Here is a 20,195-nt window from a genome sequence, read left to right as displayed (position 1 = left end):
TAAATAACTGTTTCACCGTTTGGTGATTAAGTATCCGATAGTCACAGCTCCGTCCGTTCGATAGTAACAGGGTGTGTTACAAGTTAGCCCTATCCAAACAATCAAATCTGGCAATCTCTGACAGCTTATACATATTATTATGTCAGATAATCCAGTGTTCAACATCTAAGAAAACGAAAATTTTGAAGGGGCCATAATTACGTTTGTACTTCGTTATGTATGTACGGGATTGTAACGCAAATCGTCCAAATCGGACGCAACTTTTTCCATTCTCAACTCGTCCTGTTTGCAACGTTTTCTATTCTCTATTTTTTTTCGCAACTTTGGGGTAAAAACAAATACATTTTTTGTACTTATGTATCACAGGTATGTTTGAACTTTCGAACCGTTGGTCTGATATACCTTTTAAATTTTGCTGAAATTTAAAATGTATGTAGGATCTGTCAATAGATTTTTTAAGTTCAAAGGGCAACAAAATTGGTTTCGTTTTTGAAATATTCACAGTTTTTAAAATAAATATTATTTTTCGGCAAAAAAATTTATATAAAATACAAAGACCCAGTGTTTTCAAAAACTATGTTATATATACGCGCGACATGCGCGCGCTATACCTAAATGATCGTAATTTCATAGTCGCCATTTTCAGCCTAAATCATGCCACGGAGTTGCAGTTTTCGATTCTTTTACAGCGTGTGGTGTATGTTCCATAGTTTTTGAAGTTTTTTTTATCTTATTGAAAACGATTTGTTCCAATATTTCGGCACCCAAATATGCTATATTATTGTATATTTTCACAAACGAATGCTTACCTACATAATGAAATGATTAAATCGACATAGGAAAAGGCGGTAAAGCTTTTTTGTACCTAACATACAGTGCTGTACTCTGGCGGGAATGTGCAATAATACTCCCTATTAATAATAATAATAAATCATTTTATTTCAAGTAATAACATAAGTGCAGTATAAAAACCTAATACAAATGCCAGTGACCCATATTATAAATACCTTACAGACACATAAATAACATACACATACACATAAATAAAATATTCTTAAACCTAGGTCATACGTAGTGTCGGCGACGTGTGGCACGCTGGGTCAGCAGGCAGTCGTCCTCGGAACCTCCGGAACACTACTCCCTGCGGCCAGAATTCCTCTTTCACGAATTTCTCCAGATGATGGGTCGGCACCCTAACCACAAACGAATTGAAGTTCACTTTGTGGCGAGATGCCAACCGCTCGAAACGGAGAGTGAAGTTGGATTTCTTCAGCACGTAGTCTACGACATCCTCCTCCTTCGTAGACTAGTGCAGTCGCGACACATATAGCTGCGTCGATTTCACCTCCGGACGTAGCAGTTCGATCCGGCCAGGGCGGATCCGTAATGATTGCGGATAAATAAATAAATATATGAAGACAAATCACACAGATTGAGCTAGCCCCAGAGTAAGTTCGAGACTTGTGTTATGGGTTACTAACTCAACGATACTATATTTTATAACAAATACATATATAGATAAACATCCAAGACTTTTTTACTTTGCTGAATGACGGGCCGTTGAGATGGTGCGACGGGCGGCTACAGCGGCATAGGCACGTGTCAGGGCCGATGTGCCCGGCTGTGTTGTCGGCTCCACGCGTAAGTGGAGCAGACGGCGGGGCGCGGTGCATCACGCGGCGCGGTTGGAAGCGGCGGCGAGTCAAATTGCGCCGACTTGTAACTGCTGTTATGCGCTCCACGGCGAATGTTGATGTTGGAGGCTACGGGTGATCTACATCCGGAATCATTACTTTTTAATAATAATAATTCTGAACGCAACGCACTGATGGTATTTTCTAATGTTTCCATCCTACATTGCATCTAGGGCAGACTCGCTGTAATATCCTTCAGCAGCCTGGTGACGTCGACGTGGTCGAACGTGACTGGTGGCAGCTTGGAACGTAGGCACGTCGTCAGGGTCGGTCTCCTTAAACAAGGTGATGATGTCCTAGAGACTTCGCTCGCCTTTCTCATCTCTTCTGCGAGATGGTATTTGCGCGGATTTGCCGAGCACCTTGAAGAGCAGCTCCTTGCTTTTGCAAATCTCCTATTTGGTGAAGCTAGACTTGCAGATCTGCATGATGCTGAGCTCATCCATCGTGTCTTTAGCATGGTCGATGAACGTCAAGAACTCACTGACTATGAGTTGTTTCGAACTCATAGTGGATTCGCGCCGTGGCCGAGAGCCACGCAATTCTTGAATTAAAAATTTGTAGTGCAGGGTGCGCGTGCATCACGGAGCTCACATTGCACTGCACTGTCTATTTCGCTATTAGCGATGCAGATCAGTTTAGATCCTGAACTGAATCGCATTAAGAGATGATGGTATGCTCCGGGAGGGTTTTTCAGCTCCTGGGTGAAAGTTACCTAAATAAAACAGTGTAGGTACGTTATTTACAAAATTGAAAAAAAAAAAACAGGGCAAGCCGTCATTGTCAAATTATTATTTGACATAACATTGACATGTGAATGTAACCTAACCTTACAAAGATTTTTTGCCAATTTGAAGAATTTTTGTTATTAAATTGAATCGGTAACATTTTACCTTATAAATCATCTCTACCTACGTTGTTTATGTTTAGTTACTACCGTACGTTTATGTGTGGTGTACCTAAGTTTTGATACTTAGAAGAAAATGATTATGAGAACTATACTCGGTGTTTATCTTTACAAAAATAATAGCAAATATTTCTTCTTTTTGCCAAGATATTCCAGCAATGTATGTTCAACACAACATTCGCAACAATTAACTGAAACTTATTCAGGCCATAATGTGCTGCAAAAGGTTGATAGTGATTTGTCTACTGTAGCTCCATATCTTTCAAATACTTTTAATCTGGCTGCCTATGTAAATAATTCACAGATATTACAAAACTTTATAAATCTTAATGTGAACTTGAGTAAGATAGAAAAGAAACCCTTCATTGCTGAAAAGTTATTGAAACTTAACTTTGATGCTATAAAGAATCACATTTTATTTATCAAAGATCATGCTGGAATTGATAATATTGGCAGTTTCATTACTGTCAATCCAATGATTTTCTTTGAACCATTAGAAGACTTGAAAGTGAGAATAAATTATTTACAATCAAAACGATTTCATGATGATCAAATAAATAGAATAATAACAAAGAATCCATTTTGGATTATGTTCAGGTAAGCAGTAATAGTATAAGTATTGCTTCTTTATCTAAAGACTTAAAATAATATTTGTAACCAAAATATTTTTTTCAGTACAAAAAGGATTGACAGAAGGTTGGGTCATTTTCAAGATAAATTTAAGTTAACTGGCAGTGAACTTAGAATGTTAGCATCAAAGCAGCCCAAGTTGATTACATATAATCTACATCATGTAAAAACAAATTCATTTGTAATTAAAGAAGAAATGGGATTTGAGGATAATGAAATAAAATGTTTACTTCTTGATAAACCAAAATTGTGGATGATAGGTAGGTTTTGTGGAAGATATTTAAATACCTACAAACATTTTTATAAAAAAGTGTCTCTCTAGCATCAGCTATATAATATTTATTAAAACTTAGGACACTGATTTCAAGTTATCAATGATAAAACACATTGGTGTAATCAATTTATTAATTCCTTGAACAAGAAATTTATGAATTCAGATTTAAGGACAACTTACGCATCTACATATAGCCAAATAAATTTTATTTTGAATACATATTCTGGCTGTGGATTGCCTCAGAAGGTCCTTCTTTTACTGTATTATGTTCATTATTACCTACGTATATGTCAAATTATAGTGTCATATTTCTATTTTTTTTACAGATCAAAAGTCACTACTACATAGATTCAATTACATTCACAATACAATAAAAATTCCTCATACACAAATATTAAATAATCCTGGTATACTACTATGTAGAAACTTTAGAATTAAACAGCGACATCTTTTTCTGGAGAAGTTGGGAAGAGCTCAGTATGATCCAAAGAAAGAGAACTATGTACCAATTATAGCATTAGCAGAAAATACAGATATAGAGTTTTGTAAAGCTTTTGCAAAATGTAGTGTCTCAGATTTTAACACTTTCTTAAAAACATTGTAAATTATCCAGTTTTGCCAAGTAGCATTTTACTTTGGAATGCATTTAGAGAATGGTATAAAAGTGAATCCAGTATTCCTGCAACGGTAAAAACTCCACCTACTATTGCACATATATTAGTAGCAAAATGTCCTACTGATCTGAAACAAAAGAATAATAGGTACCTTTAAAAATTTTTACATGTATTCTTATATTTATATATTATATGAAATACTTTAATTAAAATGTAAGAAAATAAATAAGTATGAAGTAAAATTGTTTTTACCTTTCCTTTTCGGTATATTTCACCATTAATGGAGAAAGTTCATAGCTAAAAAAAGCACCAGGCATCCCTGATTCTGCATTGATATTAGACACAGCTTTTTGATGCCTTGTTACAGAAAATTGATTAGTGTGCAAAATACTTTTGTCTAATTTTATGTACATTGTAGGTACAATTTTCAAATAATACTGGAACATAACTGCACCTGTAAAAGTTCAAGAGGGTGATTTTGATTACATACGGCGCGTACCTCTTCGTTTTTATAGCAAATTAAAGAGATAGCAATAATTCGTCAACCTAAATGCTCTTCTTTCATACAAAATGTTCAAACCGCCGCACACGTTTCTTTATCCGAACCGAAGAACCTAAAGTTGAGGTTGAGAAATTTCCACGAGTCCGAAAGGAACAAATCTAATGAAGTCATCGCAGCGTTCCCTGCATGCAAGCTGTGCCGCCGCACACGCACGGAATTTTCATGTGCGCTGGCACAACGGTTTAAAATAAGAATTTATCGTGAATAGGCATATTACGCAGAGCTTAGCGCAGATGGCGCTACTGGTACAACTAAAGTACACAAACATTGCCAATGGCGGCAAAAAGCGCCAATTTTCAATATTGTTGCAGATTTACGACCCTAATAAAATGCCCTAATAAAAATTACGCGTTTGCGTAAAATATTATAATAGCTATACATTAAAAAAAATCTCTGCTTGACAGTAAGCTGTCATGTCAATGTCATGATGTCAGTGTCATCCTGTCAAGTTAAAAATATTTTATCCATTCCGTAGTCGTACGAATTTTATCTGCTAAAGTGGAGCGGAGAGAGCAAAAAGAACAGATTCCTTAAGTTTTGAAGAGAAATATAATTCATAATACAATAAAAAATGCCAGTGCCTGGTGGAATGTACCAAAATCAGGGCCCTTCCTGTTTCGACAAAATGAAAATGGGATTCATGATAGGATTTTGCGTTGGCATGGCGAGCGGAGGTCTTTTCGGCGGTTTCACTGCTCTGAGGTTATCTTCTAAATCAATTAAATATTAGTTCTCTTACGTCTACATATGTTTACCCAAACTTAACTTTTACTTTCAGATATGGAGCTAGAGGCCGTGAGCTAGTACATTCGGTTGGAAAAGTAATGCTTCAAGGTGGTGGAACATTTGGTACATTTATGGCTATTGGAACAGGCATTCGTTGTTAATTTAGTATCTATTTAATATCTATTTTGTATATATTTAAATATTATTATGTAGTCTCTAATAAAAATTAAATAAGTCATTCAAATTTTCGACTTGTTTTTGCTATAATTTCATTACTGTCTGGGTGTTCAACTGTTTACTTGTTTTAAAGTAGAGGTTTGACAAAAAAGTTGAAGAGCAAATCAGAAGAGGGTCAAAGTGCATTTACACAGAATAACCATTATATGTTCAATCTAGCTGTCTACTGTCCAACCATTCAGTCATTCAACCATCCATGCAGTCAAACCGCGTAAGCAGTTTTGCAGGACATATTTAATTTGTGTTTACTGTAAAGTTTTAATAAATAAATAAATAATAATAATAATAATAATTAATAGGTGTGATAGCCTGAATAGGTAGTCAGTGTGGTCAAAGAATGAACATTCAGTTGCTTGATGTAAATCGGCCTTTAGACAAACAAACAAGAATCTTACCTTCTTTAGCTAACCCAACTACACCATCTAAAGGAGCAGTATTACCACTTTCAATGTTACTTCCAAATGACAAATGACGAATAATGTGAGTAGTATTAAATACTGAAGATGAGTAAGGTTGTACATCATGCACATGAACATGATTGATTGTAAAACTTTTTCCTGGTGCAATGTGGAAGCTACCACCAACCTGTAATTTATGTAACTTTAATTTATGTTTAAATTAATATACACAAAACAAAATACATGAGACATAAAAGTTGAGTGCATATACATTGAGTACATAATAATATAAGAACTATTAAATAATATTGCTTTTCTTAAGTCAAAGAAAGATACATCATAATCCTAACTAATATTATAAATGCAAAAGTAAGTTTATTTGTTAGTTGGTTACCTCTTCACATTCTTATCTACTTAACCAATCATCTTGAAATTATGCACACATAGTTTAAAGTATGGAGAAGGACATAGGGTACCTTTCATACCAGAAAAAAATATGGATGAAGACGCGGACAACAGCTAGTAAATGATAAATCAAATTTCATTACCCTATTAACTTCCATAGAGCCAAATATTTGACAACCTTCTTTCAAAGCTGAATTAGTTATCTCTATAGATTCATCATCTTTGCATTGGTCTATCGTAGCTAGATCTGGTAAAGCCCATCTTCGTATTCTATATGCTTCCTTCACATCTTCACAAGTATTACAACATCTGTTCAAGCATAAAGAATGAAAAAAAAATTACACTATTAATCCAGTGAATTAAAAATTAAATGAAAAATTAAAACAGCAGATTTTTCATCAGTTTTTTCTTTTTCCCTTTAGTCTATATGGAACGTAAGTGATCAACCATTTTCAGATTTTTGGAGTGTGTTCCCATTGCTCAGTCATGCCCTTTTGCAACAAGGCAATATGTGTAGTCTATGCGTCAAAATTTTATACAATTTCCACATTCTTTTGTGTTGACGGATGTCAACATGTAGAAGATGGCGCAGCACAACTGAGAAATGGGAAATCCAGAATAGCAACAAAATTTAGTGGTGCTTGAACCCCCGGAAACAATTGTTGCTTAGCTTAAAGATAATGAGTGTAAGTTCAAAAAAATTCATCTTGTATGTCTGGCACTGTAGGTATGTACAACAGCAGAATGCCCCATTGCTCTAAATCAAGTTACAATTACAATTAGGATTTGTGAAAAGTTACAATCTGAGTCTGATCTTACTGAGATTCATTAAAGGCTGCCCCATAGCAGCTCCCACATGATACTTTTGCTATTGCAGTATCATTTTGCTGTAACTGGAAAGGAGGAAATAAAATATATTAAAGGACATTTGGAGATTGTGCAGGAAATATTTTGCAATACATGCACTTGTGTGACAATGCAACGGTACATCATTGATTCAAGACAAGTGTCATGAGTTAAAATATGAAATAATATTATTTAACAAAATTTTATACATCTATTCTACTTTTAAGATAAAAAACTTCATTTATAGAGAACATGATACAGGCTGGGATATTTTCAACCTTACCTAAAAATTACTCTAAATCTCAACTCTAGCTCTAAATGCCAGAGATAGCAAATATTGAAACAAGGAACATTTAATTTTCATTTCCCACTTTTATTACAGGCTTCATTCTCCTGAATAACAGAGCAGTTATTATTTTTATTGTTGCTGGTCTGGTTTTCAAATGTAGTTGTGTGAATTTTCAAAATTATTTGAGTTTTGAAAGTTTTGTTTTCTTGAAGATTGCTATCTCCAATATTTAGAGTAGTCCTTTTCCATGAGTTCAATAGTATTTTTTTAAGAATCAATTTTAGTTGTTTAGAAGTTGGTATCCTAACTATTACAGTTAATTAAAATAGCTTACTGTGGAACTCAGAACAATTTCTTGTTTTTTTGGTTCTTCAATTGGATTCCCATCCAAATCTAATCTTCGTTTGTGAATATTATGATCCATCTGTAAGTGTTGTTCTCCAGATGAGTCCATGGCATCAAGCACTAGATCTAAAATAACAATTAATGATTACACTATATTGCACAATACTTTTATATCTCTACTATCATATTTTTACTTACAAACAATACAAGCCTATCAAAATATTTGTTTCTTGTAGCATCAAGATATATGTATAGAATTCAAAATAAGATAAACCAACCTATCAGAACTAACCTAGCAGAACTTATGTATCATGGTCAGTTTTCTACATATATAATAGCAATGAATTTGTAATTGTAATTGAAATCTAGTACTACATCAAAAGCATATGAAAAATAGCAAATTTGTTTATGAAATACCACTTACAGTTACAAGAAATAGCTGGTACAACAATATCAAAGTTTATTTGAAGTTTATGTCCTCTAGAAGTATCCACAAATAATTCTTCAGATATATTCGGAGACATATATGTGTACAGTTCTGACAAAAATAATAAAACCATTGTCATTGCTCCAGCCACAGTAACTAAAAAAAAGAATAGCAAAATATCAGCTTAACCGAAAAGTAACAAAAATAGAAAGTGTTGGATTGGATGGGCTTTAGGTTACCAATAATTGTTGTTACGCTAATTATTAAGTAACAATACACAGTTGATGTATTAAGTAATATTGAAGTGAAAAGACTTGCAAAATACTATCTAAAACTATAATACTGTGATTAATTAAGTATTATTAGACTCAGGTTCACAACATTAAAAAAATTTAATTGTACTTAAAGTTAATCAAGTTAAGTACTTACTTGCCGCCCCCGTGGCGGTTTTTACTCTAAAATCTTCCAAAGTTTTGGCATATGCATCTAACTGTTTAAATTTATCAATCAATTGTGAAGACATCGTTATCACATGGAATTAATTGTTGGATAGATATAGATTGATATATAAATTTAACACAAACAGGAACAGGCCAGTCAAATATTAATAAAAAATTAAATAAATACTTAAAAGTGTTGATGTTCACAACAAAGCACTCAGGACTCAGTCCACGATCTCAACTCAAATTAATCTATCCATCCATCATAAACAAAATTTCTCTGTCGTTTTTGACATTGGCACATAAGTATTTGAAATTTTTGACAACTACACCCTTAGACAACTAGAAATAACTGCTTACTAAATGGCCTACTACTAAGTACTACTAGACCGCTGATATTGACAAAGCGTGACGCGTTGATGCCATGGAATAGGGAATATTACTGCACATTTATCCCGCCAGAAAAATCGTTTTCTATAAGATAAATAAAACTTCGAAAACTATGGGATACGCCTCACGCTGTAAAATTTTCGAGCGAGTAAACAATCGAAAAGAAACTCGGAACACTTTACACGTGAAGACTTATTAAAATATGGACTTTATACAGGTAAGATCTTCAAAATCAAGATTATATCAGTTTATGACCACAGTTGACCAAATAATGCAGAGCATAACCTAAAATAGTGTTATTATTTTCAGGATAATCCACTAACTCCTTCCTTTTTCCTTTATACTCGCACCACGATTACGTAGAAGGTATTTTTGGTCGTAAATGGTGGTGAACGTTTTCCCAGGTGTCTTAGCTAAGTGATGTAGTAAGGTAAACTTAGTCAATCTATAATAAATCACACTCAGATTTTTTTATAAATTAAGGAAGATAATAACATATTCAGATTGTATCTCACCCTCCACGAGAAATTTATAATGGTTTTTATCGAAGGATGCCGGAACGGGCTTGCTAGAGTGTTATTTCTATCCGCCACAGGCGCGGAGGGGCTGCCGCCCGAGCTGATGAGTCGTAGACAGCCTATTTGTATAATAAAACTATGCAGTGCGGATGCACCGTCTATACAAAATAGGAATATAAATAAATGAAATAAAAGTGTATTTGTTTAGAATTTAATTAAGTATAATTAAAAATATTTTCGTTCATTTTGTAGTAACCTAAATATACTTATAACTTGAAGTAGGTGTTTAATTTATCAAAGCAGTTTTAACGACATATTAATCAATGCTCCAAGCATTAAGCAATTCTAAATCTAGTTACATGATAGTACTAAAACTATTGAAATTATCCGTGTTTTTTTCTGTACATGTAGGTGATGTTGAGGACAACCGTCGTACAAACGCATTATTCTGCTGATCTTGGCCTCATCTTGCCTCCTCACAATTATTGGAATAATATTAAGTACTGAGTATTATTTACATGTGTTTACAGTCTTTATATAATTTATTTTAAGAGATCACTTCTTAGTGTTGAAACCTTCTCCTGTAGGATCTAATATCCATGGATAATGCGCAGGACATTCCATGCAAGTAAACAGACGTAATGTTTCACCCGGTAATTCTCGGGTGGTTAATGGACAAGCATTTGGCAAGGAACAGAAAGGTTGCCCTTTGACATCACATTTTTCTTGTTTCCATTCTTGGAAATCTCTTAGAGATGATAGTTCAGTTGGATTTTGCATCCATTGAATAACTTGAATTAATGAAGTGAAGTATACATCGTTCTTCTCCAGCATTTCTTCAATGAATTTGATCAGTTCATCCCTGAATTCCTTCTTGGATTTAAGCCATGAAGCATGGAAATGGAGACCAAGCGGGGCACGGTTGGTTGTGTAGTGGCGGTTGAAGTTGTGGCGAAGAAGACGACCGAACTGTTCTCCTGTTTGGATGTTGGAACATGAGTCTACTACGTGACAACCTGGTAGGGATTCATCGAATGTGGGGTCATCTCTTCTGTCTAATTCGTTCATTACCATCTCCCAAACAGGATGACTTCTAGATGGGCAGTTATGGGCATTTCCGTTACATTTGTGTGGCATACGGAAGTAAAGAGTGTAAGGCCAAATTGGTACACGGCTGAGGGGTGCAGTAATAGACGCATCATAAACAAAGTATTGGTCCGCCATCATTTCAAATTGTTTGTTTCCACCAACCCGGAGATAGGGAGCGCGGACTCCAATAATTGACGAATCGGTAATGTTTGCGAATCTTTCCATAATTAGCCGAGCACCAGCCATTTCTGCTAACCAGTCGTCATAAGTACCGCTAGTCCAATATTGTGGATCATCTTTGTGAGTGATTGAAAATACAGAAATTTCATGTCCTTTACGATGTAATTCTTGGACAGCTGCATAATTTGTATACTTGTGAGACACAAAGAAAGTACCGCGAATCTGACAGCCATTGGGGTTGTGACGATTTCCATTGAAAATTTGGTCGTATAGGTCAATGTTGTCTACGTTGACGGCGCCATTGAAAGTGATCGTTATCATCTGGGGCACTTGATTGGGCTCTATTGCCCCGGGAATACGAGTGCCGTCAGCCGAACAGAAGCAGTCAGGAAGCGTGCATTGATTAGGGTCACAATCAGGTGCTCTGTTCGGATCCACATCAACAGCTGTAACATTAAAAATACATGTTTTCTGAATTAAATTAGATGAAACAAGAAAATATGAAACGATAATAGCAAATGGAAATTTGTATGTATAGTCTCTTTTTGATTACTACTGGTACTGATATTGATACTGACTGGTGGTGAGATTGGTAGTACCTAGCGAAGACAACAAAGGGTTCTATTTACATATTTTATTAAGTACTAGCAGCCCGTTCCGGCTTCGCTCATAGGTAAAAACAATAAAACATACACCTAAACCTTCCTCGGGAACCACACTATCTATTGGTGAAAACCGCATGAAAATCCGTGCAGTCGTTTTTGAATTTATCGCGAACAGATGCGCCAGAAAACCTGTTATTAAACTCCAAGGAATACTTATACGGTCTGTTAACTAGCTAACTAAATGTATTTTATATGAGTATATGTTGAGATTAACGATTAGTAAGTAAATATTATATATTATACTACTAAAACGACAAAAGAATGACATAAGGCATCAATTGATAACATAGGTAAGTAATAGAGTAGGTACTTACTGCAAGCGTTTTCATCGGATTCATCCTGGCAGTCTGGTTTTCCGTTGCAGAACAATTCTTTTTCTATGCAATCTCCACTACCACATGCTAATTTTCCTTCAGGACAAATTGGCTCATCAGTCTTAAGAATAGGAAGAACTTTTCTTGGTTCTGAAACATAATTTGTAGTTATTTACAATGAAATATAACTGGCATTAAAACAAGTTCGTGGTAAAAGACAGAGTTTTTGATATTTGTCTGTGTGACTTCATACTTGTAACAGTGTTATTGGTCGAGTCAGCCAAGAATGGAGAAAAGAAAAGACTTGGCAAAGCATGAGATAATGACAATAGTGAACAATAAGTAACAGAAGAGTAGGAATATAGATGTAGATATTATGGTGACGCAAAGTCACAGTAGGGATAGCGAGGGAGCCTAAAGCATTAAGTATGAAAAGATTCACTAATAATGTATTTCTGTATGATAATGCCAAATGAGATTAAAATTTAATTAGATTTAATTTAGTGAATTGAGAGTACTGAAGATTATTCTTTTTTAATGAATTAAGAAAACTGAAAATATAAAAATATGATAACTTTTATACAAACTATGCAGGTACCAAACAACTCATTCACATTTACGGGTAGATTTTTAAACATGAGCCTCTAGAGCCGGTGCAGTAGTTGTGGTCAGCTATTATAGTTGTTACTATACACTCGTGTATCATAAGTTAATATACAATTTGATTTCATACATCAAGGCTAATGTTTTAAAAATCTGCTAATGTTATGTTTCGATCTGTTTGAAATTAGTACGAACTTAAAAATATATTTACATGACAATGAAATCATTGTTATTTAGGATATAAGTAAGTTCATTCTGGATTTTACAGTCACTTTATAAAAAAGTTAACTTCATTCTTATAACATTTTGTTAGCGTTAAGGCGACCAAGATGCAGATGCCATTTAATTTAAATACCTAGTCTGTAAAATCCATTCAGGATATCTATTGTTAGTTAGGAAGAAAAAAGGTAATTGAAAGTTAGTGTTTCAACCCCATGTGTATAATACTTAATTGGATAATTCAAAACTTTGGACAAGTACTTAGGTCCCAAACCAACCAACGTATAAGTTATATTAAATTTAGAAAAGTGAAGCAAAAGCATGGTTAGATATTTAGAAATATTAAATAGTAGACAGCTATGAAGATATATTTGTTGAATTGATGTAAGTAGATGTGTGCAGTGTTTCTGTAACAATATTTACACATATGTACCTACTTACGAGACTACATAGATACAAAATGGTAAAATTGTTGCGAGTGAAACAGAAATAAAAAGTGTATGAATGTATCAAAAATCATATAGGTAATGTATTTGGAATACGGTCAATATACTACTGGTAAATTAGGTACAGTGGAGGCTGTAGAAGATCACTTGCTTCTATTTGATGAATATAATTTACAATGTTATGTTTTCACAGTAATCGATAAGATTTAATTAGTACCTATATTTTTATTAATGTTTTGGATGTGAAAAATTGAGTACATATAATATTTCGGGTGTTTTCTTGTTGGGTTTCCGAAATAAACACTAATTTAAATCATAGTAGAGTAAAAAATGTCTTAAGTAGGTACAGTCGGACTAAATAAGTATAAAAATACGCCACTGACGTTTAGGCGCCAGTTTCCGTATTTCTAAAACTTAATTAGGTACCTAGGTACTTATACCTATTTTAAAATAATGGAAATTAACTATGTATGGTACAAATGTATTCAAGGAATGTTAAGCGTAATCATCGGATCGGACGGGTGCGGGCCGCTCCCAGTCCGGGGCCTCATGCAATACACCTAGAGGTAATCTACAGTGCGACGTGGCCCCTTCACCCAAGCCCAGATTTGCTCGCTATGCGCGAATAGCTTCTAATTCGGCACTTACTCTCAACTTTGTCACAGTTGGTCACTTTACCCTTCCAGTCGCAGGTTTGTTTATCGAGATCGAAAGCCAGTCCAGACGGGCAAGTGATCTGTTTAAGACCTGACCTAGTGCACCTGCGTTGACAAGAAACGTGATTAAAATTAATGTTTATAGACAGGAAGTGGAAATCTAGAAGGCCGTTTAGTTACTATCTTTCGAAGTTTCTCACAGTCGATTTCCTGTACGGAAGTTCAGCCCTCTGCATTACCACTTCCTGAGATGGTAGAAACTTACTTTCTATTTTATCGCAATTCTTAACATGTGTTTTCCAGTCACAGGTTTGGCGGTCGATATCGAATGCGAGACCACCTGGACAGCGCACAGAGGCGAGCCTGGTGACGCCGTTCTCGCCGCCCTGGTCGCACCTGCACACAGCCAAACTCTCAGCCGCTGCTAGAGCGCTCAACCCACCTTATCATCATACTTATACAATATTCTAAATAACTGGAACAAATACACTTATTTGTGAATAATAAACGTGAGGTTTGATGAGGTCCAAATGATTTTTTTTTTAATGTCAAAAAATCACGAAGACAGAACGGTTAACTGACCTAAAAGGGGTGTTTGAAGGTCATCAACTGCACAAATTAGTTTGTGTAAGCTACGCATAGAATTATCGATGTGTGCAAATCAAATCGGTAGTTTACATTGTTTACAGTTATACATACGCCATTATTTACCAAATGGCGGCAGCATAATTATATTATTTATAATTTATACTTAAGTTATAGTATATTCCTAAGTAGGTAGACCTACTCAACTAAATAATATGCAAAATGCATACATAATGCAAAATAAGTAATTCAATTCATGTTGTGTTTTCTAACGGCCATTTTGATGCATGTTTTATCTATCGATATACTAAAGGACCAATTTATTTTTTGCTACATCAAAATCGCAGATGGCGGGCACCTTTAAATCTAAAATTTGACATGTATGGGATTCTATACGAAAACAAAAGCTAGTTGAAAATATAATATGTCTGAGCAGATTTCATAGTGACTATTACTGGTCCCAACTTCCAACAGGGAATTGAAGGGCTTTCTTCTAATAAACGTTAAGTGATGAATTTCAGACGTCGGTGCCCATTAGGTACCTGACGACGTCTCTGCAGTCTCCCTCGGTCGTGAGACGGAAGTACTCGTCAGCGGGGCGGCCCTCGCAGAGCTGCTCCGCGTTCACGTCGTCACCAGCCGGGTCATCCTCTTGCCGCTTCACTCGCGAGGTGCTGCTCACTGCGACAACGAGTACACTTTTATTATTCCAACAACTTTACTTGTTTTACAGTACGACTAGCCGACCTTTTGTACAACCATAAATGAAGTTACTGCTTTAGCATATTTATTAGGTAACTCGAGTTAACGTAAGCGGTGGTTACAACACTGGCAGTGAAGGAATGTAGTACCGTTTCTTTGGCGGCGTTGAAAGCCGAGCGGGTTTCACGTAGATATACTTGTCACGATCGATTAATCTGTTGCAAAACTGATCCAATTAATATGAATTTGCTATTGCTTGCTAACAGAAGACCTTAAATTAGTAAATCGTCTAAGTTGACCAGATCTCATTAAAGTCTTAAAGCAGCTAACATTAATTATTACATCGACTTCTAAAAATATGTGGCTACGTGTATTGTATATATTAAACACAACTTTAATAAGTAGAATGTCTGTAGCATTGAAAGTTAAATCGTCGAAAAGAAATCGAGGTCAACGCAGTTGAAGTAAACGAGCCACGTAGGTAGATAGCCGGCGGTATTACTCGATGCGATCAACAGCATTAATAACTAATGATAAGCTCATTGTCATATAAAGTTAAAATAACCTTAGTTAATTAGAAACCAATTGATAAAATGTTACACAGAGCTAATAAATTAAGTGCCTATATTAAGACGTAAAATTAATAACAATTTGATCCTTTTGAACAATAAAAGCTTTATTTCATTTTAAAATAATGTTAAATAACTTTAGATAATTATAAGTATACACTACAAAGAATCTGTACAAATAAATCAAATCATGACAAAATTAAAGATGCAGAGTCAAAACATGAAAGCTGTTTAAAAGTTGTTATAAGTAGGTATTAAGTTCAATGATGAGGTATACCTAAAACACGTATACAGAACATGTAGTAAGTTACTGAAATTAATAATGTGCAATGGTTTTTTTATTACTATAACTAAAGTCTGCTGCTAATTGGAGTCAATTGCAGTTGTTTTCAGTGGTGCAATATGAGTGAAATAAGGCGGGGTAAGTACTCACCGCAACAAGCGAGCCACAAGACACCAAGACACAAGAACGCGCGTCGAGCCATGGTGCTCGGCGAGGACTGGACGCTACGTCGAGCGCCGCCAAGAAAGTGCAAGAGGTCTCCGCTGCCCCTCTTCACCTTTATATAATCACGCAAAGCGCGCTCCGGCACCAAGCCTTCGCCTGACACAATCCAGCCGTCTCGTGCACACTACGTCTCTCCACAATTTAAATCATTGTGCCCCACGCACTTTTAATATCAATAACTATGACGAATTTTAGTGATTACCCGAATATTTAATAATCACTGCCCTTAACTAATGTAGGTATAATTACATATTGCACAAGGGGACATCGTTACTCTGACGTAGTTAACTTAATAGTTATTAAGCTTAATTACATTATTCATTGTTTATTTCTGATAAGTACTAGCATATTTCCTTTGCATCTTGAAAAAATTACAAGATCACGGCATTCCTAGAATCCTAGTAGATACATATAAATTGTACATATTTATTATCTATAAAAAATGGAATGGCAAGCTTCGAATTACGGAAATTCAAATCAAGTTTCAATACATAGGTACTAGGAGAGTAGTGTACCTGTGTTTGATCAGAATATCGAGTGAAAGATTTGGATTCCCACCTTACTCGCGTCGATTGGGAAAAACTAGAGAAATTTCCTAGGACGGAAATAATTATAAATGAATAGTAAATGTCTAGATAAACGGACCGCGAAAAAGAAATTGAAATAATTAAGAAAATGCTACGGTTTTGTGGGTTTATTATAAGTAACCTGAAAAATATTTTTGCAAAGATGCTAACGTAACTCGTATATTCCAGTACGTATTTGCAATTGGTTAAGCTGTACTGAAAATAAATTCAAGAATTTACTATCAATAGAAATTATAGTTACAATGAGTACAACTAATTATTTTTACTTTCCTTAAAATGAATTAGAGTGTTGGATTAGTTTGAAAATAAATTCCTGAAACTGTAATAAGTTTATAATTATCATTATTTCCAAAGAATTTTCTCGATCTCGTTCCTCGTAGCTAATTATACAATGTCTTGACTGCCTCGTTGTTGGGTCAAATATTAAATAACAAATATTATTTTTCGTAATTAAGTATTTCACATTTACATCAAAATAATCGGTGTTTACATTAAATTATTTTATCTTAAAGTCAAAATCATGCAGGTTTATTATACCTAGTGTAGAGACTAAATATTACTGTAAATGCAAAATATAAAATTGAAAAGAAAATGTGTCATTATTCCATGTTTGCTTTGCATTTCACAAGGAGGACTATATATATATATATATCTAGGTTTTTTCTATTGCTATTGTAATTATATAGCGAATTTTATACAGAATGCGGAACTAGGATCTGTTCGTACGGACATATTTATGAGATGATACGAAGACCTGCCAATACAGCAGGTTCTCAATATGCCCGAAAGATTGGATATTGAACTTGGATATCCAGTAGCAAAATATATAAACTGTAAGACCACGATAAAGATTGTTTCTACTGAATTCTTAAAATAATAATGCGCCTATTCGAATACATACCTATTGAATATTATTTGGACCCTTCCCTTGTTTACATACTGGTCCAGCCAGAGAGACTCACTTTCGATTAATTTAGATGAACCAGTTTTTAATTTTATGTCAATGTCAAATAAAGGTGGATACGAGCCACAGAAAGTACCTACCTATTTCTGGATTAGCGATCGGTATTAGGCATATATTCAAAATATTTGAATGTACATTAGATATGACTGGTAAGAAAGACATAGATATGGATCTTCATTCATTTCAGTAAACCATAAAAAACTAAACTAAGGTTCCAGCTTCATTTTCATTTTTTTGTAAGATAAAATGATCATATATGTATTGATTAAATAATTAAGTAAGAAGTTCATAATGTTATATATAAATACATGTTATATTCAACAAAATAATTTATTTCAACATCATAAGAGCTTCTGCGAAAATGTTAACGTATTCAGAGGTCGTAACATTATAGATGAGTGGGTCTGCCAGCTCGGGCTCAGTACTGTTCGCTTGTCAAAAGTCAAGGTTATCAGGTTATAACAACTGCCTAATTGTGATAAGTAATGCAGCGTACCTATTTATTTTTTTGCAGGCCTAAAATAGTTGCGTTGAGTTTGTTTTAAATTTATGATAAAATCATATTAAAAATGTTATTTTTTTCTTGCACTCTGATGAATTCATACCTATCAAACGAGTTTGATAATCTTAGACAACGGTTTATATAAATGTAACATTGTATGTGGATAAATATAATTTATTCATACATTTGTTTTGCGGGTTGTGCTGAAAATGTATTTAAATTGCATATAAATCAGAGAAATTGCTAAAATTTTATAAGAATCGTATTTTTTAGTGATTTTTGAAGTAATTACTGTTTAACGAGAACATAAATGGCCTTGTGGTAATATCCGGGTGCCGGTTATGTAACGTGCGATGCGACCGAGAAGTAAGCTATAGTTAGGACTATGCTTATACTAGTTGCGGAGAGCTCGGCACTTTAAATATAATCCAGTACGTAGCAGACTCATAGTAAACTGGCAGCTGGGAGTTGGGCGGGCGGACTCGACGGGGACGACCTGCAGCACAGGCCACTCGCGCACTCAATATGCAATTCAATGCGTTTTAATTTCTTTAAAACACTAAACGCGGCAGTAAATCCTTACATATTATAAAACATAAGTTCTATATGTTTTTATAATATGTAAGGATTTACTGAATCGCCTTGTCCCCATTTAGAGGCACCGTATATTACAATGAGCTTTAACAACAAGCACCTAGCACAGAATAATGTTCCCTAGGCATGGCATTTGATAAGTTACTTAGACTGGTCTAGACATTTGCACTTTCACGAGATGCGTTGTTTGTTACATAACTTTTTGAAGATTTAGTGTTTCAATTTGTCGATTCCGTGTGCTTGTGAATTGTGACACCCAGTAGCAGAGCCGGTTTGTTTTATTGGGATAATAGTTATATTAGGACCTTACCTACATTTCTTAAATTACTATATTGCCTACCATAATATATAAGTCTATGTATCTATTCTACCATGATATTAGTAAATACTCGTAGATGTAAATTTCTACAAAAATATTGAAAGCCAATTAAAAGAATTACCAGTATACGATAGTTAATTGTTCGCAAATATTGGTGTGATCGTATGTGTAATCTATTTATCTCTTGTAGGGTTATTGAAATAGTAGGTTGTTAAACAAGGTTCGATAGGAATCGATTCTCATAATGACATTAAACCCTACTGTAAAACACTACTTTTTTCATTTCGTATTCGACGACAGTAAAATTGTAGCTTTACATACTACTCGTAAAATATAATTGTAATTTTTACCAAAGAAGCCTAAGAAATTAACTATATAGTATATTTAAAATATGGTACTTGTTATTTTAAATACACTGGCTAGCTGGCTTTTTTATACATACACAGTAAAATTTGTGGCATTTATTTTAAATAGATATTTTCCTATATCATGCCAAATTGATCGAGGCCAATTTTTGTAATTAATTTTCCGCCTTCGAGTGATTAGCTATTTCTACGAATATTCTCTATCAAGGGGGGATTTCTCATATCTCACTGACTGTATTTATTCGGATAAAACATAAACAAACACACTAGTAATTGCTGTATATGAGAAATACAAAATATTAATTATCATGACAATGGATTCTTTTATAAAAAAAGGGCTTACAAGGGTATACCGCCTATGTGTCTTTTAATAGTATTTTTTATTTTGTTAGCTGTTGTGTAATAAGGTTAATAATATAATTAAAAAAGTAATCATAGGAAACAATTTTCTGAAATTTGAATTTCATTTGCAACACAACAGTGTAAGTCAAATTACGTTATTTTAAAAATTGGTATTAAGTATTTGTCAAGAACTTTCTTGATGCACATGCGCGGGTGGCATGCGCATGCGCCGCATGAAGTACCTCTGACATCGCCGATAGATAGGCGCGCACGAGTCAAGGATT

General features: G+C 34.5%; 4 protein-coding genes and 1 long non-coding RNA gene across 6 annotated transcripts; 3 read left to right on the top strand and 2 right to left on the bottom strand.

Moving 5' to 3' along the window:
• The first annotated feature begins 2,500 nt into the window (after positions 1-2,500).
• On the top strand, positions 2,501-4,109 carry mTerf3 (mitochondrial transcription termination factor 3). Its single transcript, XM_053769648.1, has 3 exons — positions 2,501-3,198; positions 3,277-3,491; positions 3,832-4,109. Exons 1-3 carry the CDS (start codon positions 2,678-2,680, stop codon positions 4,107-4,109), a joined length of 1,014 nt encoding a protein of 337 aa, XP_053625623.1. The 5' UTR covers positions 2,501-2,677.
• On the bottom strand, positions 3,619-9,074 carry LOC128683722 (uncharacterized protein). Its single transcript, XM_053769636.1, has 8 exons — positions 8,784-9,074; positions 8,352-8,510; positions 7,917-8,053; positions 7,267-7,340; positions 6,591-6,756; positions 6,040-6,229; positions 4,372-4,573; positions 3,619-4,246 (listed from the first exon to the last, which is right to left on the bottom strand). The coding sequence occupies exons 1-8, from the start codon at positions 8,875-8,877 to the stop codon at positions 4,111-4,113; spliced, it is 1,158 nt and encodes a 385-aa protein (XP_053625611.1). The 5' UTR covers positions 8,878-9,074; the 3' UTR covers positions 3,619-4,110.
• On the top strand, positions 5,125-5,655 carry LOC128683751 (uncharacterized protein). The gene is made up of 2 exons (XM_053769672.2): positions 5,125-5,383; positions 5,460-5,655. Exons 1-2 carry the CDS (start codon positions 5,253-5,255, stop codon positions 5,566-5,568), a joined length of 240 nt encoding a protein of 79 aa, XP_053625647.1. The 5' UTR covers positions 5,125-5,252; the 3' UTR covers positions 5,569-5,655.
• A 134-nt stretch (positions 9,075-9,208) lies between the features above and the next one.
• On the top strand, positions 9,209-10,973 carry LOC135309820 (uncharacterized). The gene is made up of 2 exons (XR_010370043.1): positions 9,209-9,401; positions 9,494-10,973. It is a non-coding gene; the product is annotated as an uncharacterized LOC135309820 (long non-coding RNA).
• verm (vermiform) lies at positions 9,900-16,371 on the bottom strand. Of its 2 annotated transcripts, none has more exons than XM_053769624.1 (5): positions 16,164-16,371; positions 15,002-15,140; positions 13,867-13,979; positions 11,951-12,100; positions 9,900-11,417 (listed from the first exon to the last, which is right to left on the bottom strand). In XM_053769624.1, exons 1-5 carry the CDS (start codon positions 16,213-16,215, stop codon positions 10,258-10,260), a joined length of 1,614 nt encoding a protein of 537 aa, XP_053625599.1. In that variant the 5' UTR covers positions 16,216-16,371; the 3' UTR covers positions 9,900-10,257. The 2 variants fall into 2 exon arrangements, with proteins under 2 accessions (XP_053625599.1, XP_053625590.1); XM_053769615.2 differs by lacking the exon at positions 13,867-13,979 and adding an exon at positions 14,140-14,270 and having other exon boundaries at positions 16,164-16,361.
• Positions 16,372-20,195: the final 3,824 nt, after the last annotated feature.

Source organism: Plodia interpunctella, chromosome 1 (genome assembly GCF_027563975.2).
Source record: "Plodia interpunctella isolate USDA-ARS_2022_Savannah chromosome 1, ilPloInte3.2, whole genome shotgun sequence".
NCBI lineage: Eukaryota > Metazoa > Arthropoda > Insecta > Lepidoptera > Pyralidae > Plodia > Plodia interpunctella.
The sequence above is the reverse complement of the archived record's forward strand: the minus strand, read 5'-3'. Positions and strand labels throughout refer to the sequence as shown.

Excerpts from the sequence above, each read along its gene's own strand:
- LOC128683722 (XM_053769636.1), bottom strand. The coding sequence starts at position 8,877 with ATGTCTTCACAATTGATTGATAAATTTAAACAGTTAGATGCATATGCC. Across the intron at positions 6,230-6,590 it reads GCTCTATGGAAGTTAATAGG|GTTGGTGGTAGCTTCCACAT; the intron begins GTAATGAAATTT and ends CATAAATTACAG. Across the intron at positions 4,574-6,039 it reads AGTTGGGTTAGCTAAAGAAG|GTGCAGTTATGTTCCAGTAT; the intron begins GTAAGATTCTTG and ends GAACTTTTACAG.
- verm (XM_053769615.2), bottom strand. The coding sequence starts at position 16,215 with ATGGCTCGACGCGCGTTCTTGTGTCTTGGTGTCTTGTGGCTCGCTTGT. Across the intron at positions 15,141-16,163 it reads CTTGTGGCTCGCTTGTTGCG|TGAGCAGCACCTCGCGAGTG; the intron begins GTGAGTACTTAC and ends TCGTTGTCGCAG. Across the intron at positions 12,101-14,139 it reads GAATTGCGATAAAATAGAAA|AACCAAGAAAAGTTCTTCCT; the intron begins GTAAGTTTCTAC and ends ATTATGTTTCAG.
- mTerf3 (XM_053769648.1), top strand. The coding sequence starts at position 2,678 with ATGATTATGAGAACTATACTCGGTGTTTATCTTTACAAAAATAATAGC. Across the intron at positions 3,199-3,276 it reads CCATTTTGGATTATGTTCAG|TACAAAAAGGATTGACAGAA; the intron begins GTAAGCAGTAAT and ends TATTTTTTTCAG. Across the intron at positions 3,492-3,831 it reads ACCAAAATTGTGGATGATAG|ATCAAAAGTCACTACTACAT; the intron begins GTAGGTTTTGTG and ends TTTTTTTTACAG.
- LOC128683751 (XM_053769672.2), top strand. The coding sequence starts at position 5,253 with ATGCCAGTGCCTGGTGGAATGTACCAAAATCAGGGCCCTTCCTGTTTC. Across the intron at positions 5,384-5,459 it reads GGCGGTTTCACTGCTCTGAG|ATATGGAGCTAGAGGCCGTG; the intron begins GTTATCTTCTAA and ends TTTTACTTTCAG.